At 40.2% G+C, this 26,257-nt stretch overlaps 1 protein-coding gene across 1 annotated transcript; it reads left to right on the forward strand.

Annotated features, from left to right (window-relative positions):
* Positions 1–610: 610 nt before the first annotated feature.
* Positions 611–24,187, forward strand: Reg-5 (Rhythmically expressed gene 5). Its single transcript, XM_090385154.1, has 5 exons — positions 611–868; positions 4,731–4,797; positions 17,742–17,846; positions 23,747–23,821; positions 23,957–24,187. Exons 1-5 carry the CDS (start codon positions 665–667, stop codon positions 24,034–24,036), a joined length of 531 nt encoding a protein of 176 aa, XP_090241280.1. The 5' UTR covers positions 611–664; the 3' UTR covers positions 24,037–24,187.
* The last annotated feature ends 2,070 nt before the right edge of the window (positions 24,188–26,257 follow it).

Raw genomic sequence — 26,257 nt, forward strand, 5'->3', positions numbered from 1 at the left:
TAATTAATCCTTTTCCCTGGACCCTCCGTTACACCAAATATTCGTCTTTAAAGAATAGTTCCTCTCCAAAGTTGTCCTTCCCTTTTTGAATTCAAACGACGAAAATAAATAATTCTGCCTCGCTTGGAATTCGCTTATGAAACACCGTGAACGCTTGGCCAAAGGAACGGCACCCTCGGACGTTACCTTACCAAAGTTGGCAACAGAGGAGGGAATCCTGGAGAGATGAGCGTGAGTTGACATTCCTTAACAACACGTTGTTTTCAGGAGCCAGTTCAGAGGTCGCATTCCCGGGATGATTTCTGCAACTTTTGTTGTTATTTTTGTATTTTGTTTTGCCAAGAAGGCGCCATGGAAAAGTCAGGTGTCGTCGCTTCTGACGAAAACCCAGCAGCAGACTTGTTCTTCGTAGCAGCGTCGCGGTATCGCCTCCTACCTTCTCAAGTTCATCCGCTTCCCTCCCCATTTAGCATTTTCTTGTTTTTTTATTCGCACGCGAATGCCTCCGGTTGGAAATCCAGTTGCCCCGTATAACGACGAAACCCTGTGACGTCACGCGGCAGCCTGACTGACGGTTGAAATGTTCGCGATCCTTCACGCGTCTGAATAATATGGTGACCGCTGGGTTTTCCTCCCATCGGCAGTTCCGCATCCATCACCAGAGATGAAACGAAGCACATGCAGTTGTGTAATCCTTCCAGCAGATGATTATAACGCGGTAAGTCGCCACTCCGGGCCAGTTCAACGATTTGGCGAGACACGGGAAGCTACCACCATGATTACTGCGGTGTTGGCTCTCGGACTTTTTGCATCGCACGCTGCGTCAAGTGCAATTCCCATTTGGGAGCTGCAGAGGTACGAGGAAAAGGTGAGAATGTTTTCCTTTTTCGGTGACAATTTTTTCCTTCTAACAGAAAAGAAAAATTACTCCTTTTTTATTTAATATAAAATTCAAATGTCTTAATTACGGATAATTGACAACTTGATTGAGGGATGATTGGTGACCCATCATCCTAAAATGTTTGATGGATGACTGGTCACCAATCATCCCTCAAACATTTTAAAACATTTTAACCCTTCACGGCCAGCTTGGCCAGGGATTTCGCGAAACAAAATAGAGGACTTAACAGGTCCTCTACATCAAGATAATCGGCAGTACTCCGTCAGATGCAAATAAGTTAAATTACGGTTACACACATGCTGAAAGAAAATGGTAATAAAACAACACAAAAAGTAGTTTCAGGTAGCAGGAAACTGGTGACGGTGTCATGCAGAAGAGGAATGTCGCCGTCACTGCCGGAAGATAAAGTTAGGACGAGGAAGGCTCCCCAGGATCTTCCGCCCGTATTTTAAGTCCTCCAGAAATTTCCTGCAGTCGCAGTCGTGGGCCTGAAGAGTTGATAACACTTGAGTTGGAAGGAACCTGCCAGTCGGCACAAGCCTATTTTAATACCGGCCTGATAATAATGGTGTCCCTCTGCGGTTGAACACAGTTCCCAGGAGTTTGGAGTGTCGATCATTCCGGAGAACATCTTGACTGTGAAGCGTTCCGCGAGCAAAGCTAGCATTTCTTAATTCCCAGAGAATGCGCCATCTGGGTTGTTCTCTATTATAGAGTGATGCATAGTTCATTGGTGACGTACCGCAGCAGCCGGTATTCGTTAGTGTAGTCTTTTTAATTACGGTCTTAGAAACGGAGACCCAAATTTCGGTTGCATGTAAGGTGGCAGAGTACGTTGCTGAATAAATGATCTTTCTAACAAGTACCGGATCGTTTGTATGCAGCAGTTGTTATTTGGTAGTCCATCTGAGTTTGCGAAACTTTTTGGTTAGTCGTTCTATTTGGGCATGGAACGCCGTCACTGTCGGCTGTGACTACCCATATTTCCAAATTATTAAGAGATACAGAGACTTCAGTGGGTGATTCTTCAATGAGCACACTGTTATGGATGACTTGGATGGGTTCTTTCTAAGGTTAAAGATATGCTCGTAGCTGTTAATTTCGAACCGATGACACGGCTGATATCAGCTCATTGCTCAGTGGGCCCGATCCTTGAGGATTTTTAGGTTATTGCGTAAGATGTCACGGTTTTATCGAAGAAAGGGAACAAGTTTGGCTACGAATAATAACCTGGAGAGGACGCACCCTTGAGGTAACTCTGCAGAAATCTTTCCTTGACACTGTTCTGTTTCTGTCGGAAAATGATTGTTCTTTTTTGTAAGATGGCACTGACGAACCAAAGGACATCACCCGCAACGGAGAAATAATTCTCGAACAAATGGACAGGGGTATACCCACAGCATCAAAGGCTGCTTGCAGATCGACGTATGTGATTGCCATTTTTATATGGTGAAGGCTGTTACTGCAATTCCGTTCGGTGGTAATGTTTGACGATAGACTACAGTTGAATAAACGCATAGATTTCCTTCCAAGCCTTTATTATTTCTTTTATTTATGCTGTTTCTTCACAGACTCTCTCTACCCCCTCCTTCCAGAAATATTTATGGTATCGAAGGTCTGCAGAACATCGATATTGTTGAGCTCAGCTACGGCGTTTTAGTGTAGAAGAGTGCTAAGGTATGTAGGTTCTTCCTTTCTTTCTGTGTAAGGTTCTTTGATGGAAATGGTAAATGGATTTCGAGCAATGCGGTCTGGCAGGAAAGCGAGAAGAGGATCACTACTGATGCCATTACGACAATTACTTGAGTAAAGTACCATATTGATATCCATTATGGGCACGAACTGACGTAGCAGAAGTTCTCCAACAAATACAGGCGCGCGACCATTTCATTAAATACTCAGCCACGTTGCAAATCCATTTCATTTGTGAATTACAGCTACAAAAGACGATGTCAGTGGGGTCAACTGAAACCATCCAAAATCTCCTATACATGAACTTTCTGCGTGGAGACCTACGGCTTGTGTGCGTGGCACTGAGTGCCCTGACTGAGTAGAAGTAGAAGAATGTGGGCACTCGGACATCGTATTTGGAAGTTCTTTGCAAGTGAGTCTAGGCTCCAGACGGATTCTTGTAGGGTTCTAGTGTGTTGTGAAAAAGAGAAACCCGAAACAACCCTGTGTGCATAACAGAACACAACTCAATATATTGTTGAGCCATGTTGAAAGATGAAAGTATCATCCGTGTGGATTGGCTAGCTCTCTCCCCCGATCTGAAATCCCTCGAGCACATTTGGGACGCCCTAGGAAGACGTATTGTAGCTCGTTCCGCACATCGATAGCTGGAACACACTTGGAATGTTGTGTCCAAGTATGGAGACCGTTGTTAAAAAAAAAAAAAAAAAAAGCCCTCGATGTGAGCTCCTTGAAAGGGTCGAAAGATGAGCAACGCACTTGGTGAGTTCAGCAAAAAAGGCATCCATATGGGGAAAGACCTCGAATATGAGAGCTGTAGAACTGAAAACTTGCAGATTTCACTGAAGTATATAATGGTCTGAGAGATGAAAGTAAGAATGAATGAGTTAGTTAATTTAAGCTGTGCGTCACATTTCAGGGACGTTAGCAAATAGTAATAATTCACGATTATAACAAAAAAAAAAAAAAGCAAAAATTCAGAGCATGGCAATGGCAACAAACAATATCTAGTGCTTCAGCTACACATACAGTATAAGGAATTTCCTATGCGATATGTATGAAAAATAAATGAATAATATTTCCCGGATTTCTCTTGGTCCGATTTTAATGAAGTTTGGGAAGAGTTGACAAATCGTTCTATAACAGAGTGAAATATAAAATTTCATGAAAATACGTCACAGGGTGTCCAGTTATCACATGCGGACAGACGAATTGGACGGACAAAGAAATAATAATTGCCAGATTAGTTCGATTTTAATGAAATTTGGGTTGACTCTACGAATCGAACCTTTCCAAAGGGTCCAAATGTAAATTTCATGATAATCCATCCACTCGGGTTGATTCGAGAAGAGGGGTCACAGATTTCAGTTACGATGAGAGACGTTTCGGCTCGATTGAAGGAAGTTTTCTTTTAGCCGGGGTGTTGTTAATTATTGGAATACCTTACTTCCATGGCTGGTTAAGGTTGACAGCTTGGGGAAATTCAAAGTTCAACTGTACAGATACTCACGCGAGAAGAGAGTCAATTTTTTTTTTTTTTTTTGCCGGGGCAGTAAAAGCCTAGGGCTTCCTTGCACCATACGATTAATATCGACGCATTTCACCCGCGAAACAAGTCTGGCATTTGCTGAGGGCTAGGCATCATTCTAAAGTCGTTGTCCGTCCACATGTGGTCTACGCAGGTGACAAAACCTGTTCCCATCATCTTACAATACTTTGCTTCTGATCCAATACAGCAGCAGCTGCCTTCAATGTTTCGACACTCGCACATACATGTTCGCGCGCTGATCTCAGCTTAAGCTTAGCTTTTGTGGATATGACGACGTAAGTATTTCGTCACACCCACAAAAGTATGGGATGCGAGTATATCGACGTACGTATGTCGTCTTATTTACCGCACAAACATCGTCTGCACCTGCTGTGATTCCCCAAACTGAACATCCAAATACTGTACAGTCTATTAAATTGCGTTTGTTATGCTGTTTTTTATTATGTATTTTATCATGTATTTTCTTTGCTGTTTCACAAATTAATAATTAAACCAGAAAGTGAATCAGAAACAACACGAAAACAAATAAAGCAATAAAAAAGAGTAAATAAAACTATGACAATGGCTAATTAACGACGTACATTTCAGATGGGACGCCTCATGTACGTTTTTGTTCATCTTGTAGAAGAGTCCTGCAAGACTTCTTCCCTTCCAGGTAGGAACGCTTTAGGTAATAATTCCAAAATTAATTTAATTGTCTTTATTTAGATTGAATTGGGTTGTTTAGGAAATGCCCTTAAACGATGACGGCATTCGTAGGTTCGCAAACCAGAGTTTTCGGGACTTTCACGCGACACCAACTAACTCAGGGGCGTCCAACTTTTTTTTGCTTGTGGACAGAAACAGATAAAATGCTGAAGTTCGCTGCCGTATAGTTTCCTGCTGGAAGCAGACCCCTGGACCAGTCCCTGACCATTAATTATGCCCTTTTCAAAGTACAATTTAATTTTTGTTGATGAATGTTTATTTATATTTAGAGATTAAATTTCTTACCCGTAAGAATTAAATACAAAAATAGAACATTGTCATTACGTGGTTATATATCGTTAATTATTAAGTTTGTGTTAGTTTTTAGGGGGACCAGTGGAGACAAGTGTATTAAACAAGTATATTAAACCACAGGCTCACATCTTATGAGTATGGGCTTGGTACATCTAGGGTCCTGAGCTGGATATCATCATTCTTCTCTTTCTTGATGATTCTCCCCCCCCCCCCCCTCTCTAAATTTCTGTTGTACAAGTCTTCTAACAGGTCTTCCTTGTTCATCGTTTTTTCCACATCATACAATATTATTTTTCACCCTAGCTCTTTTGGAGTCGGGAGAATCACGCCCAATCGTTTAATGCTCTCGCATTCCTTTACCTCTTGTGGCTCCATTTCTGTTTGCATCTCCAATACCACACCATTATCCCTAATCTTCCGAAGCCTCCTTATCCTAATTTTCTTTAAGCTGCTTTTAAGCTCTTTAGTTACTGCTAAACGCACTTCATCACTATTTTTCAATCTTGATCCCTCAGCTGCTTTCACTATCAGAACATGTCCGCCTGTCCCATCCAATGATGAGGAAGACAAGCATACCCGACTTTCATTTCTGCCCTTAATTTAGCCTCTTCCCTCGTACGATCCAGGTAAAAGTCCCCTTGATCTAGCATACTCTGTGTTCCATCGCATGGAGACAAACCAAGGGAAACAGGTGGTGTGCATTTCAACAACTTCTCCAAATTTCTATTTGCCTTGGCAAAGTCAGGATCCTTTTGAATACTGTGCATAGTATTCTTCAAACTGGTATTGTACTTACTTTGGAACATTTGGAACACATTTACCTTTACAGCATGGCGACGTAGCCGTGCCCCGCGAGGTAAGGCCCCTTGAACTTTCATCCACTCTATTAAACCTATTTCTAAGCCTACTGCTCTAAAACAGCCGGAAGACACTTCTGGAAGAGAATGGAGTAACCATTCCCAAGTCACCAGTCAACTGCAAATCTCCACTTCTGCTTTCCTGCTGAGTACCTAGTAATAGATACTGAGTATCTAGTAATAGTGGCATGTGATGCAAGAAGGCAAGCGTATGAGCTTATGTATTCTTCTTCCAGGCACATAGCTCCCTGAGGAGCTGTTGTGACCACCAACAAGTTCCTTCAACTACATCGATCGTGTGCTATACGAGCAGCATCTCAAAGTGTCATGCCCAGAAATTCACTGATCCCATCCTTCCACCTAGTTGCAGGTCTTCCTCTGCACCTCTTCCCCTCGGTTTTTCCCTTCCATTATATTCTTCAACAGAAAGTTTTCCCTTCTTACTATATGACCAAAAACCTCGAGTTTTCTTTTGTTGATGATATGAAGAAAAATTTTAGGCCTGCCAATTTTATTCAATACCCACTCATTTGTTCTTTGATCTAAGTAAGAAATACGCAGTATTCTCCTGTAACACCACATTTCAAATGCCTCAATTTTCTTCCTGTCAACTCTTTTCAGATTCCGTCCTTCGCATCCATAAGTGGCAATTGGAAAAATTAACGAATCAATGATTCTGTTTCGTCTTTAGGGGCAAATAATGATCTCTCCATAATTTTATCAGATCAGCAACCAACCTTTTAGCAATTGCCTGTCGTCTCTTTACATCGTTTGAGCAGTCACTATTTTTATTTATTCTTGACCCTAGTAATCAAATTCATCAACTTCTTCGATATCTTGCCCATTAACCTTCACTTCACTGGAATCGAGATTATCCATTCCCTATAAAAGTTTGTCCAGTTCCTCCTTGAATTTATTTAAGCTATCAACTTCCACAATGACAGATTGAAGTTTGTTCCAGTAATTAACCACCCGCTGGCTAAAGGCAAATTTCCGCACATCTATTCTACAACTACCTTTCTTCAATTTGAATTTATGCCCCTTTACTTTCGTAATCTGAGCAAGCAGAAGAATCCCATCAGAATTCAGCGTGCTCAATCCATTCAAGGCCTTATACACCTCAATTAGATTACCTCACAGGTTCCTAGTTTCCACAAGCTGCAATTTTCAGAAATTAAGCCTTTCCTGGTAAGAGGGCCCCACTGTTTCCCAATCTTGTTGCATTTCTCTGTACACGCCCAAGCAAATCTACATCCTTCCTAAAATGAGGCCTCCAGACCTGTACGCCGTACTCAAGGCGCGGCCTCACCATTGCCTTATACAAGTGGATAATCATCTCCTTTTCCCAACTCTCAAAATTCCCGTATATCATTGACAAAGCCGCATGGCCTGCTCTAGCAGCCTGTCTGCATTGCTCAGAAAATTTCATATCTGACTTCACAATTACTACCAGCTCATCTAGTCTAGTTAATGTTCTATCGGTTTTATTCTTAACGTTATTCGGCCTACCCTTTCCAGAACTTCTTTGCACTGTTCCGCCGGATATTGCATCTGTTATTTTCTCATGATTCCGCACAGACATGTAGATTTCACTATACTCATCCTCTCCATTATCAACTTCATCATCCCCAAATCCAGCCATATCTCTTACCCTATTTATAACTCCACTAATTTCTCCAAGGTTATTCAATTTTCCTGAACAGATTGTATCTAGAACAACCTTGTCATTCGAAAATCCTTCACACAAGCATTCGTTACTTCCCTTCAGTATGCCTTGATTATTCCCTGCTGTGTGAAAGCAAAAATCATTCAGCAATATCCCATTATCAACAAAATCATTCTTTTCCACCCAACAATATTTTATTGTCCTTTGTTTCCATAACTACTGTATTTTCCTGTGTTTCCATATCTTCAACTAAACCCATGCATCTATCTCTGTCCCCAATTGTCTTTCCCTAATGTCACCTATGTCCTTTGCGCCTTCTAAACCCTTAGCCATTATCCTTTCATCCACGGTGAGAATCCACAGCCGTATACTTTATGAGCAAAGCAAACGGTAGTACAGTTTATGCTACCTAAAGCATGCTTATTGAATCCTCCTTTACAGTTTACATTTATGACCGATGTTTAAGAGATGGTGCAAGAGTTCTTCTTTCACGACCAACTTAGACTATTGTTAACGGTTACCTGACTTAAAATCGTTGGGCCTGGAAAACTATCAATAATTTAAATACTTGCCACCGGACCTCCTTTACCTCTACAAATGTAATCCCGAGCTAGAGGTTTGAATGCCGTGACCTAAGATAAGACTGTCAGTAAGAAACAGGCCTTAGAATTTTGAATCATATTAGTTCTCATTTCAAAATTTCAACACCCCTGTAAACACAGGGAGCCATTAAAGGCAGTTATGCTCTGAGAACGTTCAACTGTCGCGACCTAAATTTGTATCTATATTCTACATATTTACCAATTCTTGACTAAAAATATTCAAACCAGAAAGCCAACAGCTTCCTCTACCAAATCCACGTATTTCTTTAACCTAGACTCGCTAATATTACTTTTTATTTAAAGAAAATATTAGAGCAGTAAAAAACCAGAAGTGTATAATGATACCCCAGCGCCATCATAAATATGAACATCTCCAGGGAGGAAATGAAGACGGAGATATTTGTCCGTTTTTGTGGTGTTAATAAAGCTACGAGGGGTTTCCGAAAAGTAAGGTTACACATTTTTTCTCTCGACGATGTTTAATAATACGAAGTTGAAATTACACACCAAGAAATAAGTGAACATGCACTCCTTCTCCACAAAATCTCCAGTTTTATTGATGCACTTGTCCCAACGATGGATCAGTTTATCAGTACCAGTACTGAAGAAGACCGTGCCATCCGTGGTGAAATACTTTCCTGAAAGGTGTTTTTTCAGAGGAACAAATGGAATTCAAGGCGCAGAACAAATGGAAGTCTGAAGGCGCTAAATGTGGGCTGTAAGGGGGATGTGACAGAATTTCCCAACGATTACGGCGCAACCACTCACGAGTGGTGTGGAGTTACGTTGTCGTGCAACAAAATCATAACGCTTGTCAGGAGTCCTGGTCGTTTGCGTCGAATATTGGCTTTCAGTTTTTCCAATGTTCCACAGTAAAGCTATGCATTGGTTCTTCCTCCCTTCGGCAAGAAATCCACCAATAGAACGCCTTGGCGTTCTATTGGTGGATTTCGCAGAACAATGTGGCCACGCCTACCCTCCCGATATCGATCTTCAATGTCAACACACCCCACTTTAAATTCATTGCACCAAAAACATCTGCTTCTTTGTCATCACCTTTTCGCCATCATAGCAACCAGTTCACGGTGAACGTCACTTGGTGAAGGCCCGTTTGCTTGAAAAAAGCGAATAACTTCACGAACACCTATTTTGGACCACACTCGCACGGTAGCCGCCATTTTGCAACTGGAATCTGCTGTGAGGCGACAGTACCGCAACACTGCACTGGCGAGTTTTTGAGCGTTATTAACGGGTCTATCTGTCCACCGCGTTTCATCTAATTCCCTTTCGCCATTATTAAGAAAAAAAATGTGTTACCTTGATTGGGTCATCTAGGTGTCAAGGGGTATTAGAGATCATTTGTTCCAGTAGGATAGGATTTTCATTGGCTTCATGTCGTATAAGTTCAATGACTTTCATTTAGTTACCTTGTGCTATAATTGTCAGGAATTTGGTCATACAGCCAGAACATGTTACCGCAGAGACCCTGTTTGCAGTCACTGTGCAAGTATAGGCACTCCTACACATTCTGTACTCATCAGCGAGAACAACCGATCTGTTCCAATCGAGCCGCAGACTATTTCACGCACCTACGGTGACTGTTAAGTCGTCGGTTGGTTCTATCGTATGAGAGGTGACCAGGGGATGCCCACAAGGATCGGTTTTTGGACCACTAATGAGGAACCTAGTTTTGGAGGACTGGTTGCGTAGGGACTGGACTTCGAGTATACAGATGTTAGCATATGCCTATAATCTTGTGCTGCTTATTGAAGGATATTCACAGGTGCAACTAGAAACCAGGTCACAGCAAGTTTTGCTTGAACTTAATAACTGGTGCAGGTTATATAAACTGACTGTATCAGGAATAAAAACAAGGACAATGGTCTTCAAGGGTCATTTCTCGAGTTATTTTCCAGCCTCAGAATTTAATTCTAGATTGAAATCACCAATTACAGGTATACGATCCAGTGGCTCTTCCAATTGTGCACCTTCAATGGAATACGGCATCAAATTCTTATTTATGAATTTTTGAATTATATCTAACGACATCTCTGGAGTGATGTATATGGAAACGATGAAAATAGATTCACTATTGAATTTGCATAAAGATCCACAAATGTCTCCAATTTGATCTGATACCACTGTCGCATTACTGCTATTACGTTGTGTAATGATATGTGGTGGGTGTACTGATAATAGTTCAACCTTCACGTTGATATATCGCAACGCCACCACTACGAACATCCAACCTTTTAAATTGAGTCACATATTGGAATGGTTTAAGTAATATATGTTCATCATTATCCAACCACGTTTCACTTAATATCAATATTTTGGATTACTGTAAGATTGTGGCCGTTTTGATATCTGGAACATGGGTCCATAAACTTTGTACGTTCATTGACGATATCAACATACCACTTCATATGAAATCTTGTAGTTCATCCTGTAGAGACTGTAGCTTATTATTTTTCAAGCGATCTAGTTCAGCACGAAGTTCTATATTACTAGTAGCTTTGCCGTGGGGATTTGTAATATATAAACCTTGCAATGAGGTCATTCGAGAGCCAGGTATACAAGTTGCTGTTGATGATCTTTCTCATAATTATATACAACTTTGTCGAAGGTCCTTCCTTAAGATTTATGTATAGCCGAAGCACAAGCACATACTAAAGGAAATTGTGTACGTCTACATGTTAATTTCCTATTGTTCTTGATTGGAATCGTAGTTGATCGTTTTATAATAGGCACGGATTGACGATGTAAATGTTTAATTTTCACATATTGCTTATAACGAGATTGACAGTCCTATTTTTGACTCAGGAAATTTCATCCAAACTCGTTTAACTGTTTCGTCGTCCTCAAATTCAAAATACAGGCACTCCTCAGCTTACATACTCAATCGGTTTTTTTTTTTTCATGTACGTAAGTCCAACTTTGGTCTTGCAGATACAAAATACACATACAGTACAGTACAACGCACCGAGATTATAATCCCCGACAAACTTCATCATGAACAGCATTTTATGATTTGTAACCGAGTTAAATTAGGCTGAAAAAACATACCACGAATAATAATGTATAGTACAGTATTTATTCAAAACTAATTTAATCTAAATATGATAAGTAATTTAATTTAATATACGATCAAATCACTTTACGATGGACTCTCCAAAATAAAATACCGTTCACCATAGGATATGTACACTGGTGTGCAAAACTGTAGGACCAACACTATTTGTAAAGGTTACAACCACAAAATCAAAAGAAACAGCCTGTGGCGATTTGCATAACTGTGGCCGTGAAATAGAAAGCCATTCAATAGAAATAGAAAACATTTGAATCGTGACGAGAGGGCTCACATAAACAGATAAAAGCAGCAGTTCAGCAGTTATGCGCAAATTACCGAATGGTGAGCACGATTGTTACAGACGTTCGTTTGGTTTCATACAGTGCTACAGACAACGAAATGGAAATGGCCAGTAGACACCTGGATGATTTTACGCGGGGTCGAATAATTGGGAAGCTCGAGGATGGTCGAAGTGTGGCTGCAGAGTTCGGTATCGCCCATAGCATCGTCTCACGTGCGTGGTCGGCCTTCAGAACGACAAGTACAGCTGTTAGAAGGACCAGTGGTAATCGTCCACGAAAAACAACGCCCAATGATGATCGCTATATACTCCTACAGGCCAAGAGGGACCCATTGCAAACCAGCTGCACATGACAGGATATCGCGGTTTACTGTGGCCAAGCGACTCCACAAAGGTGAAGTCTCCTAGCCACAGTAAACCGCAACTCCACAAAGGTAGACTGTTTGTCCGACGGGCAGTACGCTGTGTCCCTTTAACACCTGCCCATCGGAGACACCGTTACAGTGGTGCATCGAACACAAGGACTGGACAGCAGGGCAGTGGGGGTAGGTACTCTTTACTGATGACAGTAGATTCAGTCTCAGCAGCGATTCTGGACGTCAACTAATCTGGCGAGAGATTGGCACACGGTATTACCCCGCAAACATCACCGAAAGGGATCGATATGGCGGTCGAGGTGTTCTCGTCTGGGGTGGCGTTATCTTGGATGGAAGTACACAAATTCAGATACTGTAACCGGTGCACGCTACTGTACTGAGGTAATCCTTCCCCATGTGCGTCTGTTCCAAGTTGCCATTGGCCCCGAGTTCGTGTTTATGGATGATAACGACACACCCCATCGCACTGCAGCTGTTGATATGCTTTTGGAAAGTGAGGACATTGTTCGTATGGATTGGCCAGCCCGTTTCCCCCCACCAATCTAAATCCCATCGAACACATATTGGACCCCTCTCGGAAGGCTCCTAGCGGCACGTCCACACCCACCAGAAAATGTTCACCCAGCTGAAGATGACACTGAGAGAGGAATGGACGATATTACCGCAAGAACGTATCAACAACATTGTTTTAAGTATGGAGAAGTGGTGCAAAGCCTGCATCGACATTAGGGGTGGCTATATCTCCTACTGAGGACCACCTCTTCCCTTTGTTCTATCTTTGGCAGTGATGCATCTGTATCATGGCAGCCAGTACTATGTTGCCCTTTTTGAATAAAGTCCTTCTGTACCGTTTTTTCCGTTGTTGTGTCGGTGTTGTTTCCTTCATCATTTCTGTACCTCACGAGGTTTCTTTGGTATGCTTTTCCCATATCCGACAACTCCTATGAGAAGCTACAGGTGAAAACCTGACTGGTCCTTAAGTTTTGTACACCAGTTTGTTTGATACATTACAATGGCTTCTATACGTTTCCATCAAAAAAAAAAATAATAATAATTTAAAAGTAAATGTCTTTCCACAGCAGCAGCAGGTCCAGTGAGAAATACTTGTATCGGTTCATGTATCTGATTATCAATTTGACGATAGATAGCTTCAAGTAATAATGCGTATTGTTCTTTATTAATTATTTTATTATTATTTTTTTTTTTTTATGAAAACCCCAAACACGAGAGGTATTAGAACCTATAGTGCTTAGTACCGTGCTTGGGTTGGAGGTTGAGAAGACGAAAGAAGATATTTGTTGACATTGGACTTGAACTTCTGTAATTTTCAGGAAATACGTATGAAGGAAGGTCGTTCCAGATTAGTACTACTCATCACACGACAGTATTCTTTAAATGATAAGACATTCTCTCGCTTCCTAACGACAGATGATATTTATCCATTATCATCTCTTCATCAATAGTTTTCTTGTCGGTAAAGAAATCATCATCAATTTCTTTTGATTTAAGATGTTTTTAATTTTTTCCACCGCCAGTCCTTTTTCATCATTCTCATCAAGTTCGATACGTTGCCTACAAATTGCTAGCGTCTTTTCAATACCAATAACAGATTCGAACTGTTTTTTTCTCAAGGTAATTATCTCTTTGTTGGTTTCATAAAGTTCAAAATATTTATTTTCATTCTTCTCCTTGATTATAATTCCGATACGGAATTATTTTAGGAAATTGTCTTTTCACCCATCAGTCATTTCCTTTTCGATAATATGCAGTAAATTGCGCAAGATTTATATCTTTTAATGTTTAGCCTCGTTTTTCATATTTATCAAAAATACTATCTTTCCATATATCCAAAGACTCACTCTTAACTTGCTGTTCATCCAATTCAGCTATTGATTTACGTAATTTCTGACGCTCATGTGGCCATACCGTTGGCATGTATTCAATCGCTGTTGAAGACACGGACATTGGGTATCGTCATAAATACCAAGTTGCCTCTCGTGAACTCATCTCCACAGAATTCAATACATCTATACTTAATGTTCGTGTTAGATCAGTTATATCCATATCAGGATATTCTTCTTGTAGCTCTAAAATTTTCCATTGCCTATTCCTCTGTTAGTTTTATTCACATCTTCGACCACATATGTTGCGCATGAATATTCTTCTGTGATAAATTGTAAATCCGAATTAGACTCGAGCACTCCTAAAAATCCAAGGATTGTAATTATTCATAAATTTCTCTTCTATCTTGCGTTTAAGAAATACACGTGGTCGTTTGATACCAGCCCTCGAAATATTTAAATATCCTTCTTCTGATTGGCATTGGTTTTAATTTAATTTAATTCTTCGAAATTAACACGATTACCCAGTTCTAATGAGTCGTGCATTTTACAATATTTTTTGCGATAAGCTAATCTTCGATTGTCATTTCTGGCCATCGGTACCAATATACGAGTTTATCAATATATGAGATGTCTTGGCGTTCATAAACGATTTAAATTGATTAATTGAGGTAATCGTACGCTGACATTTTTGGAATGACACGACTTTACTCTGTCTTTTAGCGCCTCTCGTGATCAGACGTGGACATCTCACCTTTAAAATTTCAGCGATCTCACCGGAGAGGATTCAACGAAACTCAGTAAAACATGCTTGCTCGTGACTGACAAATTAAATTTTTTAATGCAGATATCAAAATTACTTGTATTGATATCGTCTGAGACCTCTTTCGACAAGGCGAACTAATAATATTCTTCGCCTTTTCTATAAAATTCTACGTAAAAAATCTATTGGTCCGTTATTATATTGGGAAACTTATCAGTGTTTGGAGCCAATTTTTATGAGTAGATTTCGAAATAAATTCTTGAAATTTCGCATTACGTCACAACTTCTACACGCATCGGTTTTTGCATTTACCCATATGGGGAGGACTAACGTGTTCAAATTTGTCTCTGTCCCGCACCTCTCTGTGTCAGTAACGGAAAGGCATTGCCTAGCATTGTACTATTAAAATGTTTCAGCAGAAACAAAGGAAGTGTCTGAATTGCCATGACGCTTTCTGCTACGTATGTGGACGATTTACAACAAAATCTCGGAGAAAGAAAATCTACATGCATATTCTTTGTACTACGGTTGCAAGATTGGCGATCAGGTGATTGGTGATCAAAACTTGGTCTCCACATATGTGTTGTTACGAGCGCCACAAATTTAACTGGAAAAATTAAAAGCATACCAGTTCTCTCCGCACGTGTTCTACGATGTGGAGAGAACTGAAAAACCACACTGATGATTGCTATTTCTGCATTAAAAAAAATAATCACGGATGTCCAGAGAAAGCAAGCACAGCATCAAATATCATTCTTCAAGAAGCAGAAGGCCTACCAACGGTGGATGAAAACTACTGATGCTGAACACTTCAATGCCTATAAAAAGGCAAGGGCTCTTTTCTTCAGACAGAAAAGATTAGCCTGAAACCAACTTTCCCTGGATAAACTGAAAAGATCCAAAAGACTTCAAAAAGAAAGCCACAATTACATCACTATGAAGCAAGAAACGTTTAAACAATGGATTGAGCTCATTTTTTAACAGACTGACCAACCACATTCACAACTCCCTGTTCCTCTTTTCAGCCCTCCTTGCAAATCTCCATTACCATTCCTAACCATTACCCGAAGCCTTTTAGAGATCATTAAAAAAACAAAAAAAAAAAACTACCAATGAAAGTTATAGAGGGCCCAAATCGGTTTCCTCTGTTTCTAATAAAAATCTGTAGTACATATATCATAGACCTCCTGGTCGATATTTTCAACAAAATCCTAGAATGTGGAAAGACCCCATAGATCCCAATCGCCCACAACCCTTCAGACCTGTTGCCACCAGCTGCGGGTTCTTTATGATATTTGAAAAAACAATTCAGCCCTCCATTGCAGACCACTGTTTCAATCACAATCCTCCGTACGGAGATTAAGGGGAGATCTACTAATAATAACCTCATGGACACCCTTATTAGAATCCAGAGAGTTCTCAACGACAGGACACAGCTTGATGTTATTTTCTTTGATATAAAAGCATCTTGTGACAAAATAGACATAACAGCTCTAATTACCATTCTCCAGCATTACTTCAACATTGGAGGAAATCTTCTCAGCATAATTAAATCAATCCTGGAGCTTATACATCTCATATTGCAGCTTTTGGCGAACGTGCGTTACTAATAGGGGTGTTCCACAAGGGGAGTCCTGCCCTCAACCCTATTTTACGCAGCGCTAGAGCCCTTCCTGGTTTCCCAAACTGACTTCCACTCAAATGCTGATAATCTGAAACTTTACGTCACGTCTTCTGACTAAAATCTACGATGTGGAGAGAAGTTCTTAGCACTAAGAACTTTTTAGCACTACCTTGCAGGCATATAAAAAGAACCATCAACTTGAACAATCGGATTATCGGATTACAGATTAATCAAGCAAAGACAGCTAAAAAGTCTTTCCTCTGGAAGAAGTCATTCAATGATATCAAATGTTACCATCAGTGGATCACCCATTCAAAAAAGTTAAAGCACAAAAGGATCTCGGGTTAGTATGGGATGAGGGGCTGACTTTCCAGGCTCGCCTCCTGAAGGCAAAAACAAAAATGTACTCTGCTATGTGGGCCATCCATCAGGAACTAACGGAGACTCGTGACACTGAATTGGTAAAGAAATACGTCCTTTGATGTCTGTATTCCATACCTCCTTATGCAGCAACTATTTGGTCCTCTGCTCCTATAACATATTTCAACGAGTTCCTCAGCCTAGAATACTGGCTCCTGAAATGGCTCAACCAGCGAACTGGCAGCCAGTACACTATTTCCAAGCCTCAAATCTACATCAATCTCGAAGTCAGTCCATGAAAACAACAGATTGTGGCACCGAACCTACTTGCACTGGCCAGACTAATCACAGGACGCCTCGACGCCTCTGATATCACAGGCCTCATTAAAACTTCCAGAATTGCTGGAAGAAATCAAGTGGATCGAAGGCTCTCAATCAGAATCAGTTTTAATGACCTCAAAGGCCTGAGACGCATGTTTTCAGGAAACACCGTAGATGTGATCAACAACCTGGTCATCGATCTGGATAAATTCTGCCAGCAGAATACATATTGGACACATACAAATTTATCGTTATGACTCTCAAGAACACCGCCAGAAGGAAAACAACATAGCAAGACCCTTGACAGGATAAATTTAAAATAAAATAAAAGTGAAACTGTTACTGATCTCCTCCCTTGGCATCTATTAGGCCAAAGACGCCTGGCAGTGAACGCTGAGATAGTCAAGAAAGAAGAGATACTACGGACAACATCCGGTGATGAACTGACCGCCTCAACCAAAAGGAATCCTTTATATTCTTGTACATATTTTTCAATAACTGTATGGCACAATTTTGATAAAATAATATCTTTAATTTGGGACACTTCGGTATCGGAGTGTTTTCCATTTCTTTCTAATTTTATGAGTAATTTCTCCGACTGTTCTCTAATTATTATTGTGGTGTATTTTATCATACGGTTTACCTGAATGCATCATTGTTTCAGTTTTGGCTGTATTCCGCATATTATGAAAATATGCTGTTAAAAGTCATTAATGTCTCTTTTTCCTGTGGGTTTGTGTTAATTTTTTTTCTAATATGAATAAAACTTATTAATATCATTCATTATTTTTTTCTGATTCAAGAAATACTTTCAGAGTGCCGGAAGATGATGATGCTGTATGGAGTAGCAAATTTATTAAATTACGATGAGAAAGAACTGGACCTTTTAGATCCGGATCAGCGTAATGGCTCCCGAATAGGTAAGCTACTTTTTATTAATTTAAAACGGACTTACAAGTTAGTAAGGCTACTGGTGTGTGTGTGTGTGTGTGTGTGTGTCCACCCTGATACAAGGAAGCAACAAGTAGCAGGGAGGTGTGTCCTGATACCCTTGGAGGCGGACCACAACGAAGCGCGACTGTCTTACCGAGACCTGGCTCGGTAAGACAGATAACATCAGCAGACCGAGACCTGGCTCCAGCCACATCAAGAGTCTCTAGTCGCTGTTGACACTTCTGGATACAAGGCCTACTTCAAATCCAGATTTATAACGAGGGGTGGAGGAGTAGCCCTGTTTGTGCGTGACATAGCAGGTCAAATCATCTCGGTAGCCTACTCGGATTCAGAGCTTTATGAGGCATTACTTGCCATTTTAAAAGTCCACACAGTACTCTTAGATATAGCTGTTGTTTACATTCCATCTCTCCCTAGTGTAGAAATGATAAATGATGTAGTAGACTGTCTTCTCAACAAATTACATGTGTAAGCCACCCATATAGTATCTGGTGATTTCAACCTTCCATCGCAGCTCAATAACCTACTGGACACCATGTTAGATAGACTGTAGCCATGCTTCATCTCTCTTATCAACGATCAATCTACAAGAGGTGAAAATAGATTTGACCTAATTCTGTAAATGTATAATTGTTGTACTTCTCCCCCCCCCCGGAATGTTCTTTCCATCCGATTATAGCCCATTTGCAATGCTCATAATGCTACCATATATGGACTTCAATGCCAAAACTAAGAGCCAGCTTGTGACTTCGCCAGCCTTTCCGGACCCAAATAAATGCTTATTTGCTGCCAGCTGTATCCCGTGGGAATGTCTACTCAAACGTGATGCCTTATTTGCAACAACTCTCTCTTAACCAGCTGGATCAACTCTATTGCAGAATTTGCGGCTTCCAAAGTTGTAAGTATATCACCAAGATCGAAAACCTGGTGGAACTCTAGCCTAACTGCATTGTTTAAACTAAAGCAAACTCTGCACAGAAAATGGAAACTGTCAAATGATACACAAAAGAGAATTAACTACTCGAGGGCCAGAGCAATATTTAATAGGGAAAAATCTAGAGCAATCAACTGCTATATGAAAGACACACTGGACAGGGGAAAGTTGCCTCGTTGCACACATGAAAGTGACAAAAATCAGAGACTTGACAAAGGAGCTTGGATGGACCACATCAGCAGATTCTCCAGCACCACTGGCCCTTAGTTTTCATGAGTCACAAGTCAGGGAGTTTGAGTGGGATCAAGATTTATGACAATGAGTTGGAATCTGTCCAACTCATTGTTGGACAGATTCCCCCGCCTGAGCTTACCAGGCAGAGCCAAAACAAAAGCGAAGGTTTGTTGGAGAGGAGCGCGGAAGTGACAGTGTGACTGCCGAGTATATTGAAGGCAAAGTTGGTGGATGGTAGAAAGACTTCCACCATGAATTAGAAAAGTAGGGGTCAGATTAAGATGGTTATTTGAAATAGAGATGACGGTATTGACGAAGGTGGTGGCTTAGACTGAAGGGGGAACCAGGATAGGAGTAGTTCCAGGAACTGAAGAACTAGTAATGATCTGTCCGCGTCTGGTGATGGCTTTACGAGAAAAATCTTGCAGAAGGTTAAACTTTTCTACGGAGAAAGAAAGAAAGAAAGAAAGAAAGAAAGAAAGAGAGAGAGAGAGAGAGAGAGAGAGAGAGAGAGAGAGAGAGAGAGAGAGATGATTCATTGCCAGGAGAAAATGGTCGACACACACACACAGCAAAAAAGAGGCTGACGAAGATCCATATAACAAAGTTACTCCCTATGCTACTCTACTCCTCAATGGGAGTAATCACAGAATGGGACTTAACTGTATCAGAGAAGTAAATTTTCCAAGAGCTATGTGAACAAAGAGTCATCCACGCAAGGAGAATCATGACCCAAAAAGACGGTGTTCTTGTTCGGACAAGAAGCAAAATCCTCACTTTCAGCTCTGCCATCCTACCAACACTTGTCAAAGCAGGCTATCTCCATTGCCATGTTCGGCCTTACATCGCGAACCGCATCAGGTGTTACAAGTACCAAAAATATGTACATTCCTAAATTGTCTATCGACGTGAGTCAGTATGTGTTAATTGTGGGTCAAAGCACAATCAATCTGATTTCACTGCTACCCCTCCCCATTATTCAAATTGTAAGAGTAATTACCCGGTGTTCTCCAAAATATGTGAACTATGGAAAGAAGGCAAAAAAAAAAAAAAAAAAAAAAAAAAATCCATAAATATAAAGTGGAGAACAGAGGCGAAAAGACAAATAATCAAAACAGAGCCAAAGCCTACATTGCCACATCTGCTCGAATTTTCAATCAATAGGTATTCAAACAGTTGTTATAGTTTCTCCAAATATATCAATCGCCAATTGGGCACGTTCCTTGTTCTCCGCATCCAAACAATATCCTTTGCAACAAAAGAAATGACCAAGCCAATAACACCCCAATTATCATTCCAGCAAAACAGAACAAAACGGCAATAAAACTTAAAGTAACAGAAACTACGAAACTGCACCCGCCGCTTCCAACCACCGGAATGGCTATTGTCAAACAAAATGAATAACTAAAAAGTGAAAAGAAACGAAAACAACCAACAAAATCGCTTAATGGAAAGAATCTTTAAATGGAATTGTAGTGATTTTCGTAATACAAAAGACGATTTACGTGATCTTACTAACCGATATGAACCAGCAAACTAAAACTAAACTATTATGTTAGGGTCACCGGGTAATTTCTTACCTACACTGAGTGATCACTGAATTATGACCACCCTTATGAACCAGCACGCATATGCTTCAAGAAACTTATTTAAATCCACAAGTGTGTGTCCATTAAAATTACGCTATTTTCAGACAAGAGAGAAGATTCGCCACATGGTGTTCAGACTCCTTTTGGAGTAGTGGAAGTGCGCACTGTAATTGGTGTTACTCTTACCAAATGGATCATTACAACTTGAGGAATCAGTCGGTAAAAATAGTTTTGTGTTATTAGGGCCTTGGCCCGTTCCGTTGGAATGTAGACATCGATGTAGAATGTAGAATTCCTCAACCTTGATTTTGGACCCGTCTCTTCCCAGGCATATGTTGACGATCTTATCCTTACTGTTCCACGAAATTCTCGCGCTTCCATTGAAATTGCTGGCAACAATGCCATACAGATTCTACAGGATTGGGCTACCACCCAAAAGCTCCACATTTTCCTACAAAAAAAAAAAAAAAAAAAAAATCTATGATACTCAAAGAATCCCTCCAGCTAACTAGACCTCCTCATATAAATATTTCTGGCAGAACCATCCATCTGGTAACGGAACTAAGATGTCTTGGTGTTATTCTTGATCCCAACCTTCTCTCCACACCTATCTCTCCATACCAAAATTAGGAAATTGCCAGTTAGTCGTAGAGATTGAAGCCTGACGTATTGTACCTTACCTCTTCTTTTCTACAAGATGTTTTCTTGCCCATAATCACATACTGTGCTGGGGTGTTAATCAACTGTGACACCCTCAACAAGAACATGAGGAAATTAAACTCAATTCAGACAACCGTCCTCCTTGTTACTCCATGCAGGCTGCATAGTTGGTAATCCTGCCCTTCAGGTCTTGGCTGGTTCTCTCCCCCTGGATCTGGAGGTCATGCAAAGAACATGAAAAATATCCAAAGAGGCCTCCACCATCAACTTTCTAGAAGTCTCCCGGCCACCATTCTTAAATAGACAGCTGCTAATATTAAACGGAAGAAGACACGCTGTGCAGCCTTCCTTGCCCAAACTTGGCAATCCAGATGGATCACCTTAATAAAAGACCAATCACCCACAAGTTCATACCAGATATCTCTGAAGGCTACCCAAACATCGTCTCACTGGTTTTCTCCAGGGCTACTAGGTTTCTCCTCAGGGCCACGCCTCTGTCAACAGCAAACTGGCATCCATGGGCATTACTGAGGATCTCAAATGTCACTGTGGACTCATTGAGGACTGGGAGTACTTCTGTCCAACGTAACCAGGATCTTCGGTGCCGACTCATCACTCAAATTCGGGACCAACCACAAGGAAGAGAATTTTTATATTTTAGCGAGGAGTACTACGATTAAGCCTTTTCCGTTTTGCCCAGGAATTATTCACCCAGCGATCACTACTTCCAGAATTTCCAGCGCAACCTGCCACAACTTCTGAACTAGCTGGGACACTTACCTAGACTTTCCAGTTCGCTACTAGCAGGGACAACCACACCTACTGCAGTTATCGACGTACTAATTCTACCAGATTTGACGTACAAATCACCAGAGACAGCAAACCCTGGAGTTTTGGTCACAAGGTAGGACTGCTAGCTCAGATATAGTTCTGGGTTAGCAGTATCCTGCTGTGGTTACACACCACCCATTCACCTATGGCAACCAACACAGCTCCCTTTCTGCGTGACTTTCTTCCCCCTTCCTGGGGTTTATCCCCCTCCTTTCGTCTTGTGAAGTATGTGGGTATATGGGCTTTGCTCCACCTGCTCCACTTCCAAACCAGGGGAATCCCTCCGACGACTTCCCCCTTCCCTCTTACATTCTGTACTTTCCACATATCCTCCCCCCTTTTTTTTTTGTCTCTGTCCAGGAAGTTCGGGCGACCCTGGCGGAGACTAGCCAGCGAATAACGGATAACCATTGCTACCTTCCAGTGGTGTGTGTCGTAATATGCAGTCTACTATGGACCGCACAGTCAAATGCCAGAGAACAGAACCCAACACAATACGTACATCACTATTATAAAACTATGATATTAGGGTCACCCGGTAATTTCTTACATATACCATTTGCGTAATGGGCCTGTAAATTGCGTGTGTTCTCTGATCGAATTGCCTGTTTTGCTGGACGAAAAAATCCGTTTCTCGGACAAAAACCTTGCTATGTACCCTTGAGACTAATTAAGCCACGAAGTGAAAAAAGCCCATTAAATTTCCCAATATAAAAAGCTGTTCTGCTTTTTTTTACAGCTTTTATATAATTAATCGAAAAATAAAAATGCTCTTATAATCCCATCATCCTTTGAGTTCGTTCTCGTGGTGATACGATTATAGGTGTCGCTAATGAAAAGCCAACTCATCATATATAAAGAAAACTGCAGAAGAATTTACAACATTGTCCATTTGATAAAACGTGCCACTTCCATGTCCTTCTCTTAATATCAACGCTAAACCCTTAAAAGACAATAAGAGTTGTCCCGATCAGCCATTTTTCCGAGGAAGTACAGGAAGTGACTAATATGAACGTCAAAAGGGACGAAGAAAGGAATTCTAGAAAATGGTACGGAAAGCAATACATCGGGATTTATAACATAATTTATTAGTACTCTAATTTGATCCATACATTTCGATTTTGAGGCATCCACACAGCAAACGTGGCACAAAAAACGCATGCTCCCTGACACTTTCTGATCTTAATTATACCTCAGAAACTATAAACAAAGAAGGAAAGAAGAAAGGAAATTAGATTAAAAACAAAATCAGAAATTGAAAGCGAGAATGATGCAACTTAATCATTAATTGTGGCAAAAAAAAAAAAAAAAAAAAAAAAGAGTGTTTAAATCAGTTGGTATCGAGGGCTCCAGTGATTTTCGGGACCCTCCCCCTAATGTTTGAAATATTGTGTATTTAAAAAGGTCTCATTAGCATATTTTACGACAATAATTTCTTTTTGCATTTATTTTACTATAGAAACTGAAAATATTTCAACTTTTGGGACTCGAGGAATTCTGTTGACAACTATGCAACTGCGCAGTTTTCAACAAAACATGAAAGAAATATTTTAGTTTGTTGAAGTGTTAGGTATTAATCAATAACGTGATTTTTTTTTTTTTTTTTTTTTTTTTGTAGTTTGGCAAGCAGCAGTAAAGTCGAAGTTCAAATTTCCTGAAGTGTCGGCTAAAAACGAAGACCAAAGTATTCAAGGTATATTTAAATAATGGAAGTTTAAAAAAAAAAAAAACGGATAAAAACCGAAAAATCAATGTCCATACTATTGTTAATAATTGTCGTTATCTTTTTACACATTTTGCAGAATATAAAAACCGTTTATATTTTCAGGAACCTTCTATGACAATTCTGACGCCAGCATCCGATCACCTGTCCGGGTTCTACCAGCACCATCGAATAAACATATATGAGAGCAGTTCTTTCTCTATTCTGTCTCTCAGGGACACTTGGAGGTCCCGGGTAAACAACTGATATCCATTCCATCATTTCGGAAAGCATCCTCTTGCTAAGACGTTTGTTCCCACATTTCCTTGGAAGCGAATGCACAAGCAGAAAAGCATCACCATCTATCTATCTGTACTCTCCAATCTACTGCCACTATTTTAATGCCGTATCACGGAATGTAAATACTCCTTTCATTATTTACTCATTGCTGTTAAATAAAACAATATAAATGAAATATTATTGATGAATTATTGGTTTCAAACTGAAATTAAATCAGTAAACATAAACGAGTTCTAAATCGAACACACTCATGCGACGTGAATGTGATTTAAACGAAAAGTTATGCCATGGTTTTTTTTATGGTTTATGACATAACTTTTCGTTTATTATTATTTTTATGATTTATGTGGGTGTCTTATGAGGCTTCATTGTGATCGAGTGCAGATAATCCGTCGAGCTCTGTGATCCACGTGAAGATGGAGATAATCGCATAAAGCTGACACGACGCGACAATCTATCTGAAAACAACTGCAGTCATTAGGCATTAAATTTCGGTTTAATAATTTGCAGTTTGTTTACAAATATACACAAAGATACACTACGCTACAAGATCAATTCAACAGCATATGACCACTCACAATATAAAAGTAGAGAACAGTGGAATTCAGTGAAATCCACTTTGAAAGTACAGATAGAGATCACCTGATCAGAAAGCCCCGGGGAAGATGAAATTACTACAGAGTTGTTAAAATTGGGAGGAAGAGAGACATTACATTGAGATAAGGAGTGGAATAATGCAACCATAGTTTTGCTGCATAAGAAAGGAGATAAATCAGAAATTGGGAACTGTAGACCAATTAGCTTGTTATCCAACATCTACAAGTTGTTCACAAGGGTCATTACTAACAGATTAGAAAGAATACTTGATGAGAATCAACCGAAAGAGCAAGCTGGCTTTAGGACAGGATTCTCAACTATGGATCACCTTCACGTAATATCACAGCTAATGGAGAAAGCAAATGAATATAAAACACCATTATGCCTGGCATTTGTGGATTATGAAAAGGCATTTGACTCCATACAGCATAAGGCAATGTTTCGGGCACTGGAAAGACAAGGCATAGATACCCCATATATTATGATTTTGAAGAAAATATATGAGAGTGCTACATCCTTTATTAGACTAGACAAAGACAGTAGCAAATTTAAAATCGAGAAAGGAGTTCGACAAGGAGACACAATATCTCCGAAGCTGTTTACTGCTGCCCTTGAGGAAGCTTTCAGGAGATTAGACTGGTCGCAGAAAGGAATAAACGTGAACGGGTAGTACCTAAACCATTTACGATTTGCAAATGTTATTGTGATCACAAGCCACGATCCCAAAGAATTAGAAGAAAATCTTAAATCAGTTATGCAGAGTTAGTAAGGATTTTGGACTAAAGGTGAATATAGCTAAAACAAAAGTAATGAAGAACAAGTATGCCACAGAAAGGAATATAATGATTGAAGGAGCAGTAATAGAAAAGGTGGAGTCATATACTTATCTGGGACAAGTCATTAGCTGTAATAATGATAAATGGCTGGAAGTCAAGAGAATAATAAATTTTGGATGGAAAAATAAATAAAATTCAGGAAAAATAGTCACATACTGAGGAGCAATGTCCCAATTTGTCTGAAACGTAAAATAAGGAACCAATGTATACTGCCCACCATGACTTATGGAAGTGAAACTTGGGCACTCACCAAAAGAACGGAAGAGAAGCTGAGAACTACACAGCGAAGAATGGAACGAATTATTTTGGGAATTAGACTGTTAGATATGAAAAGAAATACATGGATTAGGCAGCAAACTCAAGTAAAGGACATTCTTATCAGAAGTAAAGAACTAAAATGGTCTTGGGCAGGACACATAGCTCGAAGACATGACAGATGGACTAAGAAAATAACAGAATGGTACCCAAGAGGAGCTAGAAGAAAACCTGGAAGACAACGATGGAGATGGACAGATGAAATTCACAAATTCGTGAGCAGTAAATGGATGGCCATTGCACAAAACAAAAGGAACTCGAAAGCTGCTGGAGAGGCCTTCATCCTGCAGTGAATTGAAAATGGCTGATGATGATGAGGTTACTAGTTGTCGGAAATTTTCGAAACAAATTTCAAGCTCTATTTTTTTCCTGTTTAGCG

Source organism: Mastigoproctus giganteus, chromosome 11 (genome assembly GCF_048544385.1).
Source record: "Mastigoproctus giganteus isolate SK-2022 chromosome 11, ASM4854438v1, whole genome shotgun sequence".
Taxonomy (NCBI): Eukaryota; Metazoa; Arthropoda; class Arachnida; order Uropygi; family Thelyphonidae; genus Mastigoproctus; species Mastigoproctus giganteus.

Coding starts and splice junctions, on each gene's coding strand:
- Reg-5 (XM_090385154.1), top strand. CDS start 665: ATGAAACGAAGCACATGCAGTTGTGTAATCCTTCCAGCAGATGATTAT. Junction 869..4,730: donor TGCAGAGGTACGAGGAAAAG/GTGAGAATGTTT, acceptor CGTACATTTCAG/ATGGGACGCCTCATGTACGT. Junction 4,798..17,741: donor CAAGACTTCTTCCCTTCCAG/GTAGGAACGCTT, acceptor AAATACTTTCAG/AGTGCCGGAAGATGATGATG.